At 40.1% G+C, this 13,833-nt stretch overlaps 1 protein-coding gene across 2 annotated transcripts in view; it reads right to left on the bottom strand.

Annotated features, from left to right (window-relative positions):
• The window catches only part of grik4 (glutamate receptor, ionotropic, kainate 4), a gene marked incomplete at both ends in the record, with an annotated part of 146,028 nt that overhangs the window by 49,922 nt on the left and 82,273 nt on the right, over nt 1-13,833 (bottom strand). For both annotated transcript variants that reach the window (XM_079225464.1, XM_079225465.1), the window contains 2 exons: nt 1,255-1,407; nt 4,377-4,538. In XM_079225464.1, coding sequence (XP_079081590.1) covers nt 1,255-1,407; nt 4,377-4,538 — 315 coding nt within the window. The remainder of the gene's footprint in view (nt 1-1,254; nt 1,408-4,376; nt 4,539-13,833) is intronic.

Genomic DNA, 13,833 nt, shown 5'->3' with positions numbered 1-13,833 from the left:
GAAGACAAAGCTGTAATATCTTTGATTTACGGGAAAACAGATGAGCCATTAGTCATAAAGACAAACAGTCTGATTTTGAATACATGTCACGTTTAAGTATTTTTGATAGCCCAATCACTTAGTCATTTTCATTTCATTTTGATTCACTGACAGCTCATCTCTGCTTCTCGTTTGTCTGTCAGTATAATGCAGTGATGAGATAAACTGACCTAGTAGATAGGGAGCACATCTCTAAAGAAGATGAAACACAGACTACACATCATTATGAGCAGTCAGTGAATATCTTGGCTCTAAAACAGTCAATAAATACGCATCGTACTTAATAACATAACTAACAACATAATGAAGATCTCAACAAGCTTGGCTGTCTGGCATTATTTAATGCTTTTTCAGAAAACAGAAACACACACAGAAAGCAGCCTACACAAATTCACGGATACTCACACACACACACACACACACACGCACACACACACACACACACACACACACACACACACACACACACACACACACACACACACACATATACACACACACAAAACATCTTAAATTTAGGAAAATTTGAATTGAATGTAATCTAATCTGAATGCTTTTTGGTTACTTCAAAATCAAACGCATTGCACCTTATACAAAATGAATTTATGCAGTTTTGAGCCCCCACTAATTATTCTTTTCTCTTTAAATATCTAAAAGCATTAAATGCTGTGGACTTTACCTTTGTCACTCAAGGGGAGAATGCATATTCCATTTTCAGTATGAATACAAAAGGATCAAGATCCATAAATCATAACATTTTATTTTAAAGGAATGATCCAAAATGTTTTCCTTGACAATGTAATTATAATCTGATTGAACATTTTTACAAATGTAATCTGGGTTGATCATAATTACTTCTGATTATGTAATCCTGATGGCATGTAATCCGTTAGTTCCTGACTCTGCCAGGCTCTGTCCAAGTATAACAAAATCCACCTACCAGCACATTTGTATAATACTTACAAAAATATAGAACAATTTGTGTTTTTTGTTGTCTTTGGAAAGAGCCAGGTGAGTTGTTTCACCCTCCAGTATTTATGCTAAACTAGACTAACCAGCTACTGGCTGCAGCTTTATATTTACCGTGCAGACAAGGGAGGAGATGAGCTCATCTAACTCAAGAAAGCAAATAACCATATTTGCCCGAATGTCAAACTAGAGCAGGGGTCAGGCCGATTGTTTTTTTTTCCTGATGACCAGCAGAGGCAATCTTACCATCCTCAGGTAATTCATGAGACTAGTGCCGTGCTCCCAGATCTTGGATGACTTGCAGGAGAGCTGAGTGGCGCCAACATTCTGGCTACGGTTCAACTCCTGGACTGCTGCCACCACAGCGTACACCGCATCAAAGAGCAGAGCGGAGGAGAGCTGCAGAGGAAGAGGGAGGCAGGAAGGTGAATACATTATACATTCACACACTGACACGCACACACACAAAGCTGCGAACGCTCAAAGCACACAAACTGCCAGTGTAACGTGTCAGTGGTTAGCGGTCAGTGAGGGGTTAAACCCATCCCCAGAGTGGTTATGAGATTATTCCATTAGATCATTAGAAAGACTCTGATCTGCTGACAGCGTTGAAAATCACCCCTCTCTCTCTCTCTCTCGCTCGTTCTCTCTCTCTCATTCTCTGTCTCTCGGAGAGACGCTGTCCTTCCCACTCTTATCCCCAATGAAGCTGGCACACCCTGACCATTCCAATTACTGCCTGCTTCTCTCAGCGAGGGCACACTGGGAGAGGCAGCTTTTCCTCTCATCACCCCTATCCAAACAGCCTACTCGTCACTACCGCGACATCCTGCGATGTCCATTTGATTAAAATACATGACGCCCTGCATTAGAAGCTCGGGCAGAGTCTGAGATTCAGTGGGATACATTTGTGTAATGGAAAGAGAAATTACATTTATCTGATATTTGGTGGATATTGATGCAGGGAGGGATTGTGATGCATAGTAAAATTTGGAGACCAAAGACAGCTACCACTGGCCATTAAACTGCAAACCTGTGATGTATTGCAACCTTGAATTAGCTAACATAATTGGTGGGTTGCACATTAAGAGCAATATGGTGTACACAAACAGCCGGTGAAGTCATTACAACCACGAGGCGATGCATTTTCGGTTTGACATATGGGAATAATGTCTTGGTGGTCGTTAATCAGCATTAAAAAGGGAATGACAAATAATGCTGGGGCATTTGCACATCGTCGTTTCACTCTCAAAGTCTGTCTTTCTTCGCTCACTATCATTCTCTGTATGAGTAGGTGGTTCAGAAAGTTAATATTACATGACTCGTAATCTTTTGTAACTTTTGTTTGTATCTCATCACAAATAGTAGAACATTAGCTTATATGGGGCAGGTTGTTGAAATCAGCGTCAAAGTTGAGTGTCTAAGCTGATGATGCAAAAAACACATCACACAACTTTGAATGCAACAGAAGCCATTGTTCATGAGCCAACGACAACTCCAGAATAAAAGGAACAAGTTGCTGTGTTAGGTCTCTCAGTCTAAATCTATAAATGTTAAGGAGAAGGTTTGTACTCTTAAAGTTGATCTCCCTGGTGTTTTTATTTTTTGTAGTTTCATAAAAACAGACTGTCAGGGATCTGTAGTCTTCGGGTGTACTCCATTTGTCAGGCCTGTTTTTACAAAATGTTTTATTGTATCTTTCAAACTTTGGTTTTATTTGATACTCTCTACAAATACAGATATATCTTGTGTAACTGATGTTCGAGTCTCATTAAGATCTGTGCGTCTATGTGGTTACTTTCCACGATGCTAGTTTGAGAATATAAATAGCTTCACACAATTGCAAGATATTTACAGGCAGCAGAATTTGTCCTACAATTATTTGCTTCCCTTAAAAAACGTTTTTCCTGTGAACCTAATTAAATGCCACATGGTTGCCTTTTCTCGGGTGACCTGTTAGCATGGTGCATGTCTTTATCTTTGAACGCATTAAAATTCTCAGCTCTACCCACGTAAAGAGGTCACTTGTATGCATTTATGGTATGTATGAACCCCGGTTACATTTCCTCCAGACCTAATTACTGTTAATGAAAAGACAGCATATTATCTATATGCATGTCTAAATGAGTTAATCACTTTCTTGCTCTGCCTTCATCAGCCTTTATTCTCTCTAGTTATTAACTAATTAGTCAAAAGTCCTAATTGCCGCAGGCTCAGAAGTATCTGAGCAACCTGCTGTGTGCAAAACACTTTTTTTTTTACGCTGCGTTTAAAAACTATTCTTAACCTCTTTCCCCCTTCTTTTAACTGCAGAGGAATTCATTCATTATTCCCTTTCTGAATGTCTAGGTCAAGCCCTTATGAAAATATACACTGTTTGCATCTAGATGTGTTGTTTTTGTTGGTTCTCATTGTATTTGTTGGCAGTCATTTCTATTTATTTACATCATGTTTTAAAAAGAAAGAGACAATACAATTTCAAATGTAACCAATTTGAAGACGTTTCCCATCTTGTCCTTACTATATATATATATATATGAATCAATGTATATATATATATATATATATATATATATATATATATATATATATATATATATATATATATATATATTAAATACTGATAATATATAATGTGTATGTGTAAGAAATAATACAGTGGAGAGATAATACATTTTCTTTACTGCACATTGTGAGCAGGAATTCAATCTAATAACTGGTGATGTTCTTCTTGTTACTCTCAGATGCAATTCTTATGAGTGACACTTCTGGACAAATGGGTGAGAGAGTTTAGCTTTGAAAGGGATGGTTGGGGAGTGAGGTAATAAATGTTGGCCTTGTAAACAAGCGCTCATTTACGAATAGTTGGCTCTCATCAAGTTTATGCAGGTCATTTACGGCATTTATTTTCTGAACTGGTCCTAGAAAACTCTGATAAGCCTATCTCGTAAAATAAGTATGACAGAGTTATGCTGAGAATACAAAAAGTATGAGTGCCATTTCTTCCAGAGGGACGCTGGCCCTTTGCATTGCATTTCCTCTGAACCAAATTTAACAAGGAGAATGCCATTATGAATGCAATAAGCAAGGTGGCAAACACTGCTAATGAGTTATCTGGGAAACAACAACTGCCCGCAGCAATACAACCGTTAACTGGATAAATGTCATCCCTGTATATGTCAGAGGCACTTATGTATCTTGATGTTACTTCAATATTTTAGTGGAGGAGTTTGATATACACTGGAAGAATATTACTTTAGAAAAACTCTGTTTGGTGAAAATAAATAACAAATGTTGGTCATCCATTATTCGCATGAGTAGTAACATTGGTCTTTTCTGTGTGTGATATGGTGTGTATGAGTACTAACTGGGGTGCCAGCGAAGGGAGCATGGTCACAGTTCTCTTGCCAGGAGCGGTTGAGGCTTAACACAAAATCCTGGAAGAAGGGATGAGTTTTGTTGAAGACTGAAAAACCGACTATGTTGACTCGTTGGTCCACCACGTCATCCAGTCGGAGTAAAGAGAATTCCTGCAGTGCAAAATGAGAAGAGGGAGACAGACAGACAGAGATTATTGGTTGAATGCAGCTGATTTAGATGAGAGCTGTCATGTTCTGCCATGATCTGCCATAATTCACTTGAAACAACACAAAATGATTCATTGAATCATTGTCAAGGTAAAAAGGGCATCTGTTAATCAAATATGTTTACATCCGATTTAATCCGCCTCACTTAGCTTTCATCAACTCCCATTATTCCGGCTGATTGACATGAGAAAGCTGTTGCCATTTGTTCATTCCCACCATTTAGCTATGCATCATTGCACAAAACCATGCATTTTGCATGGGACATATGCTATTCCTGACATACATGTCCTTGTATGAATACTGGATTCAAAAGCGACAGCATTGGAATTGAGAAAGTGAGATGGAAATCCATGGCATATTGAAATGCACCAGGTTAGGAGGAGAGAAAAATCCAGGTATTTGTTATTTGGCTTTTTGCTCCAGGGAAAAAGCTGTTTTTTACTGCCTGGGGAACAGTAGACAGGGGACATGAGGAAGAGTAAGACGGAGAGGAAGGGGGTGGTGGGAGTGGGGATGGAGGTTTCCTGAAGGTTAATAGAGGTGTCAGAACTTAGTACCCCCTCAGGGGGCATCATGTTGTGCCATCTAGCTTATGACAGCCAGACCAAGCCCAGACTACCTGTCACCAAAGCTAAGGGACTCTGAAGATAAGAGGGGTTGGAGAGGATGGCGAGGTAGAAAATAAAAAGGTGTGGTGTTAAGAGGCGGCAGGTGACTCTGGTGAGTTGGAAGATGAGTAGGCAGAGCAGAGGAGAGAAGATCTGTGCATGTATATGAGTTACAATGGTCAACAGGTTGGTCGAACAAGTAAAAGAGAAGTTAGATGTGTTTATAAACATTGGTGGTGGATAAAGTAATAATCAAAGCTGCTCAGTACTTCCCTCCGCCTCTGGTGTGGTACCAGTTTTAAGGATTAGGATTATATATATATATATATATATATATATATATATATATATATTTTTTTTTTTTTTTTTTAAGACAACCCAAAACACATGTTAGTTAGCCAGAGGAAAGTGTTGACTGTCTCCTTGAGATATTGAAGCTTACAAAATCTAGGGCATGGCTTTGCTGCAAAAAAAGATGAAACAGAGAAAAATTGCCTTTTAGAGAGGGAATTAGGCAAATCAGATACTGGACATTCAGACAAAATGCATGAATAGGTCAGTGAATCAAACAACTGATAAGCAGGTTTGGGGAAAAAGCTCTCAGACCCCGAGGAGCATGAGTCACTCTACTGTGGTGACACCTGTGGGTGACTGCACTCAGAGCCGTGCAAAGCAAGAGGAAGCAGTGGGTACTGACTTTGAGTGGGAGGCTTATTATCCCCAGTGCCGACCTCGCTGAAACCTGGAAATCCCAAATGCTCAGCTCAAAACTCAACTCTGGTAAACTCTGCTAACAAATATATTCCAGGCAAGTGTGGAGATGGACTAGATGAGCTACAAGAACATCACAAGAGAGGTGAGAGGGAGAGTAAGGGAGTTGCAAAGCAAGTGGAAAGATACGTAGGAGACATGTGAATGAAAGCTGTCCTTGGCAGCAGGAATGATTTGCGAGGTAGTGCTCCAAAGTAGTGTGCAGTTCTAAAAATCACAAATAACATCTATTTGTGATTTGGCATCTTCCGGACAAACACAACTTTTTTTTTTATTCTTACATTTTAAATCCATCTACTGCCTTTAAAGCGGAAGAGAGGAGGTGAACTTCTGATTAATAACGGCTCGATTCAACCTGCTGAAGATGATGATTTCCTCCTAATAAAAGGAGCAGTCACTGCCTTTTCATTAAAAATAGGCTTCTGATACTAGTGAAATAAAACAATACAAATAGCTTTAGTATGAGCTTGACATGAGTCAAGTGTTTCATAAAAAACGGCATAATTTACAAATTTGTGGACTGCTGTTGTTAGCACGCTAGCGATGCTCGCCCCTGCAGTTTATGATAACAATCTTAACCACACTAATGAATTGTACTGCTGCTCTTTGCCTGGCTAGTAAATTCACCTGTCAAAATCCAGTCTGACTGCTTTTTATTCAGCTCGCTCCAGCACTGCTTTCATATTGGACTGCGCTGCGACCGAGCTGCGTTTGTGCCTGAGCCTGCAGCTGGGTTCTCACTTGTGCACCCAATTAAAAAACTACAACAAAAAGACAGTTGACATATATTTGAGAGTGCAAATGGAGAACAAAGCGAAAACCTATGATACATAATTTAAAAAGAACTGTAAAGCACATCTGAACAGCCCATGAGCACTGGACTCTCAGGGTCTGCTGGAGGCTGTTGAATTTCATGACGCAATTCTGTTATAGACTAGAATAAAAGTCTGATGGGCTGTGTTCAAAATCGCAAACTAACATACTAATCATACTAAGTATGACATGGATTGAGTATGTTGTGCGTTTCAACTGCATATAATGGGGATTTTAGAGCTTACTGGACATACAACCACCGCAAAATGCATTGCAATTATCATTCAACAGCAGCTCTAAGCGGTAACGTGATCATGTGATGCATAAAAGACTTATTGCTGTTAATGGCATACTTAATCTTTATCTTAGTTGGTGGTATGCAGTACAATATTAGTATGCTATTTTTCATTAATTCTAAGGGAAAAATGATAATTTGAAAAGATCCTTTATGTATACTTCTTTGTTCATAAACTCAAAGATTGAGAACGTAATATTACTGATTCCTGTGGGTCACATAAAACACATTTTTGTCTTGTCTTTTTGTATCTTTAGCTATTCCTTGTGGGTCCTCATAAGCCTTTTGGGACTGACCATATAATTACTGGCTAAGTGTACTTTAATAGATCATTAGAGGCAGAGCTGTGCAAATGAGCCTCTCATTAAGTGTGTCCCTCAAGGGTGCCTGTACGTATGCATGTACATACGCACAAGCGCAAACCGGAGAGTCCATGTGCATACCCACACACAAGAAAATGCAATCCCTATAATTGAGTGTACACACACTGAAGACCAAGGTCACACAAAATATCCTTCGGCTATGTCTACAGAAAACTAATATGCTGAATTCCTAGGCTTTCGGGGCAGAGGCAGTAACACACACACAGAGTCACATTTATACACACACACACATAGTCAGACACAAACACAGACAAAATCCATCCATATGAGGAGTATGTTCTCTTCCATACTAAATAGGTGGTGTGAAACGGACAGCTCTTAGCAGAGGTATGTTGTTTCCCAGCGGTGAGGGAACGAAAAGGCAAAGTTGAAGGGTAGAAGAGAACAGTGGAGAAACCAACTGTCCAACCAAATGGGGTGAAAAGGGCGAAGGGGAAGAATGACGATGAGAAGGACGGGGCGAGTGGCAGAAAGGCTGTGTGTGTGTGTGAGAGAGAGAGAGAGAGAGAGAAAGAGAGAGAGAGAGAAAGAGAGAGAGAGAGAGAGAGAGAGAGAGAGAGAGAGAGAGAGAGACGTTGAATCAATGGAGAGAAAAGGTGAGAGATTATTTGGCACAACTGAGACCTTCACGGCTGTGGGGGAGAAGGAGAGATAGTGACAGAACAAAGATGAGAGGGAGAGGGAGGGAGTGACAGCCTGGCCGATGGCTCCGACATCGACTGTCACCTGGAGATCAATCAGCAGTCGGGACCCAATAGCCAACCAACCCGAAACTGTTGCTTCACCTCCTCAATTCTTGCCTTACTCTTTGTGAAAACCTCAGCATCTGGAAGTCCCTGTCATATCTATTCTTTATTGTATGTCTTCTTTGTTATTCTCTCAATGTCTCTTTTATCATTTTATATGGATATTTTTTAGATCCTTCCAGTGTTTCTTACTTTTCACATTATGGACCATTCACACATGCATACATGTACACTCACTGACAGAAATGCCCCAATGTGTGACCACTTGGTATTTGTTATGAAATAGTCAGCTTGAGCAGTGAATAATGAGATCCCAGGAGGATGATGGTGGTTGTGTATGGTTCATAATAGTGGACCATACCCCACCATCGCATACCCATCCACACATTATTTATTTTCAGTGGTGTAAGCCTCTATAAATCCACCATCCTAAACAGGATATCAAGAAATGAAGCAAAACCCTCTTTAGATCAACAAGCCCTTCTCTTTTTGCATTGATCTCATCTCCCTAAATAAGATAGAAATGCTGAGATTATAGCAATCATCTATGCACCGAGGGCTTTATTAAATCAGGCTGCATCTCTGCTGCATCTGTCACTGAAACACTGATGATGTCTCAACCAGAAATGTTCTGTTGATAGCTGAGCCTTTCCAGGGCTCGATATTAAGGATTTTTTGTCGGGCAGATGGAAGAGAAATGGATTTGCCCCACCGGACAGTTAAAATTCATGAACAAAAAAGAGTGTCTTCATGTTATATGCCACTCATTACTTGGCTGTTCAGTTGAATGAATAGATTCAGAATACAGATTCGAAATGAATGCATTTTTCACCATTAATATGTCTCAATCAGAGTGCCTTGATTGACTGATCAGGAGAATCTATTCTGTTCTGTAGCATCTGCTTGCAGTTTGTTACAATAAGTAACTATGTTCCCCCTTCACCCTCTAAGAGCTGCTAATGGGTTAAAGGATCAATATTATCCAAAGGCACTCCATGTCTCCTCAAAATGACATTCTCATACAACTAAAATGCACTATTAATTATGTTTCTGGATTACGGTTGCAGTTTTAAACCTACGTAACTTTAAATGTTTAACGTTCTGTTCAAATAAGTCAACGTTGACTTTTCATTTCACACGGGACTTGTAGAGCAGTGTAATTTAAACACATCCATTGACCTCAACCTTCTCCCTTTGTGGACTTCCGCTGAGTTTGATTGGAACCATATTTGTAAAAAGTCAAACACAAACAGGAGAACCATAAATGACAATGCCGTTTTGTAGTATGGACCATCATTTTTAGGACACCAGTCTGCAGAAGAAAGTGCATCAAAAGGTTAATGCTAGCGAGATGCTAGCGAGAGTATATAGAGTTATGCCTGCTGTGCAAGGAATGGTGCTTCACTTCATATTGTCATTTTTTCATATTGTGAATGTGAAAACTCAGTATTTCAATGACTTTGAGTCATCTGTTTGAAGAACTTTTGCAGTTAAAGTTAATGAAGTTTGCTGAAGTTGAGAACTACCCATCAATGGAGATGTAAAGGATAATGTCAAAGGAGACAGAACAATGAATTGCAATGACTCATGGGCATACTTTGTACATTAAAAAAGTATTCATATACGTGCATATACAACTTATTATGCGTGTATTAACATTAGATAACATACTTGTGAATCACTTATTTAAATAGAAAGTAAGCTAATGTTATTGCTAGTGTTATACAATTCCATTGCAATTTGTAATCACAATTTATGACCATGCAATTCCACAATTAACTTAACACTTTTAATGGCTTCTGAATATTACATTTTCTCATATATTCCATCCTTTCTGCATCTGCCCTTCCCTCCCTCACCCTTTCTCCCTTCCTACCCTCGTCTCCCCCTAACTTCTCCAAACATTCCTGTCTTCTGTCTCCCTCTTCTGCTGACACTTCATTTATCTCCGGTCCTGACATCCCTGACTAATGATCTGCCAGACTGCTCCCCTGCCTAATCTGTTTCCCCTGAATCATCTCAAGACTCTCATCAGCGTCCTCACGCAGCTACCCGTCTCCAGTCAGGGTTTTTGTCATGCCCACTTATAGATTTGACAGCTTTCAGGCTTCAGCTTGGTTGTGTTTGTTTCTTCTGTTATATGTTGATACTATCAATCTGGAGTGAGAACATAGGCAAGGATGAGGTGGTGGAGATGCTCATTTTGTCTACCCATAACAAGCAGCATTATTGCATTGCAATGTAGTGATTGCGGTCTCATGTTTCAAACTGTGTAATATACGATTCAAGCATAGCACGGCTATACAAGTTGTTGGCATCCTCTCTTTTATGCTCCCTTTAATGTATGCATGTTGCTTGTGCTTGTCTGTTTGTGTTTGCTACTTATATATGCCAATAGTCAATTCACTACCAAGGTCTCTAGGGAGAAGATCAATGGGAAAGAATGGCTATTCATTGGTCATCATTAGAGCTAATGACCTTCGGTGGATGCTGCCTGGGCCGAAGAGAGATGATTTTTTTGCTTGCCTGTCTCTTTGTTTAAAGCCATATGATTCAGATAGTTGCGGCTGCAACCTGCTATGTGTTCTTTGCTACAGTAAGCCTGCTCTGTAATAGAGGCACTGGTTCTGGGTAATGCAACGCTTAATCTAAAAACAAGGAATCCTTTTAGTTGATAGCGCTGATCAGAATTAGACACGCAAGTAACGGGGAGGAACAGGAGCACACAGGCGTCACTCAGATTGTATCAAACATTGTTTCTTTTATTCTACGTGATAAAGCTAACCACTGCCGGTTTAGTTTCCTCTCTACCTATTAAGTCCACTTAAGACCAGCCGTTAATATCCTGGGCTTTAATTGCAAGATCTAATAGCAAGCTTGGCCCTTGGGTCACAGTGAACAGAGAGATTAAAACAAAAACATGCTTGACGGAAGAGCACAGCAACCGAACAGCTCCACAGAGGTCTAACGGCTTCTCTCTGTAAAGTAGCCAACACCATGCAGCTTCTTCAGCTTAAACTTAACTTTACACTCACACGAGAGCTGCACACATATAATCGTCTGATGGATTCATACACACAAACAATCAAAACAAACAGAGCACACACACACCCACGTAGGCAGCCGCACGTTAGCACTCAGTCCCTGCACTATGGCTTCCATCTAAGTGATTTGAATCCAGCGATCCAAGCTACTCGGCAGGATAGAATAAATCACATCAGTTTGGCAGTGACTCATCATATGTTGACGGGATGCCTAATGTCATTTGAAGGTTAGGTGAGCACGAGATCGGGCCCAGCAGCGCCTCACATGGCACTCATTCACTTTGTGATGTCATTTTGAGTCTTGATGATAGCGTGCAGGCTTCCTCCATCTCGTTTTCTCTCTCTCTTTCTCTCTCACACACACACACACACACACACACACACACACACACACACACACACACACACACACACACACACACACATCTGCACAAAAACAGTCAAAAACACGCATTGACACACACTGTGCCGGCTGACATATTATCCCTCTTTGCAAAACGGGGGCCATCAGTTCAACCCCTCCCCCCCAACACTCACACACACACACACACACACACACACACACACACACCCCTCCGTCTGTTTGTTTTGTTCTTCATGTTCCATTTCCCCTCCACACATCCGTGATCCCTCTTGTCACTGCAGTCATTGTCATGCATTCGTGCCTGAAGAGCTGCCAACACACACACACACACACACACACACACACACACACACACACACACACACACACACACACACACACACACACACACACACACACACAGATATATCACTTAAATGAATATACTCAAGTACATGCTCTCCCATAAAACATTTTCATTGTCCACTCACATATATACAGTTGGAACATTATTATCTGCCTGCCTGCCTGCCTGCTTCCTGGATGTAAGCGGTGTATTTTACGTCTTCTGGGGTCATAAACCAGAGACAGAAGCAGACTTCACACTGTATTCACATTTCAACACAAGTCCTCATGCAGACACACATAAAACATACTCATTGAAACAATTCATCTTTCTTTTTCCTTCTTTCTCATATTAGTTAGAGCTGATTGGCAGGTTTGTATTAAAGGCTGATGAGGGGAGTTAGGTTTTACTTCTGAAGCATGCATGATGCTGTTATTCTAGTTAATCCCTATTCTTTCACAGAATAGGGATATCAGCTGCTGTGCTCCCCGTTTGTTCTTGGCCAGTTGGGATTCCAGGCCCGACATGCTCCATGCTTTTAAGTATTCTCCCCAACACTGTCAAATAATAACATGCTTTATAATTGAATGTGCACTGTAAAACAGATGACACGTATGCCTGCCTCCAGGACCTGCACAAACATAACTCTCACATATTATCTCTGTGTCTTATTCCAAATAAGTTTGCTTCTTTCACTTTCTTTGAGGAGGTTGCTTTGCCCTCTGTAACTCTGTTCGAGCAAATAATAGGTGGTGGTTGCTGTCTGCCCTTGTCCTTTCATTTATCCTCTTCTTCATTGCTACCTCTTTCCTTACTGCCAAATTTCTCTCTGGGTGTGTCTGGTCTTGATAACAATTTTGTCTCGGTAATACATAATTCAATTTCAAGTTTATTGTTCTGGTAAAGTTTCTTGTCTCATATCTGTGAATATGAATGAATGTGAGGAACATCCCTGAAAAAAATATAAATAAATAACACTTCAAATCAACTTTGCCTTTCATCTTTGCTATGCACTACGTTAAAGAAGTCTTGTCAGTCAAACTGCTTTAGAGGGCAGCCACTGTAACGGAAAATTATTGGGATTTAATTAATTCCCCTCCACGACTTATGTAAAGTTCATATTTCCCTGTTTAGACACAGAGTTTAAAAATCAATCAACTGAGTAATAGAAAAGGTAATAGGTTACGTGGACGGTGACAACAGAGAGCTGCAACCAGCCAGAATATAAACTATGTAATTATTATGTCACAGCTAGAGTGTTTTTCCAAATAATGTCCGCTTGCTTCTCATTTGTAATGCAAATATGCCAACTTACATAATTAGGAATTACACTTAATGTGATGATGCTGTAGAAAGCAGTGTGACTACTTGTTGCTATGAACACAGCTATTCCCCAGAAGGGCAACTTATTTTGATGTTTTAAATTGATGCAGTCGCACTATACACCAAATGTAAGTTTTTGATTTCGTCATTTCAAACTATTTTCAGGACCAAGTTGAGCTGCAGCAGTTTGAAGGAAACTTTTGCTCTGTTATGATCTGAAATTAGGATTTATACTTTACACAAGAGTTTAATGCCAGTCCAGTCCACAGCTTTGATAAAGGGGAAGGTGTGTATCCTTTGCTGGCTGAAGCATTCATGTGTGTCCCGGGGGCTGACCCTCTGCTTCACCTGAAAAGTTTGTTAATCCATTTACAAAAGATGGACAGCGTAACCGTCACTGGATTTAAATGTAAAAGTGCTTATATACAAGGTCCATTTCCTTGAAGTCATCACTCAATCCTGAACCAACTTGTCAAAACAGCAGCACACTTTATTTTTTGTGTGATCACATTTTTTATTTATTTATTTTCTAGATATGCATATAAAGAAAAGGAGCAGCACACTTT

Source organism: Taurulus bubalis (assembly GCF_910589615.1).
Source record: "Taurulus bubalis genome assembly, chromosome: 10".
In the NCBI taxonomy this organism is placed as follows: domain Eukaryota; kingdom Metazoa; phylum Chordata; class Actinopteri; order Perciformes; family Cottidae; genus Taurulus; species Taurulus bubalis.
The sequence above is the reverse complement of the archived record's forward strand: the minus strand, read 5'-3'. Positions and strand labels throughout refer to the sequence as shown.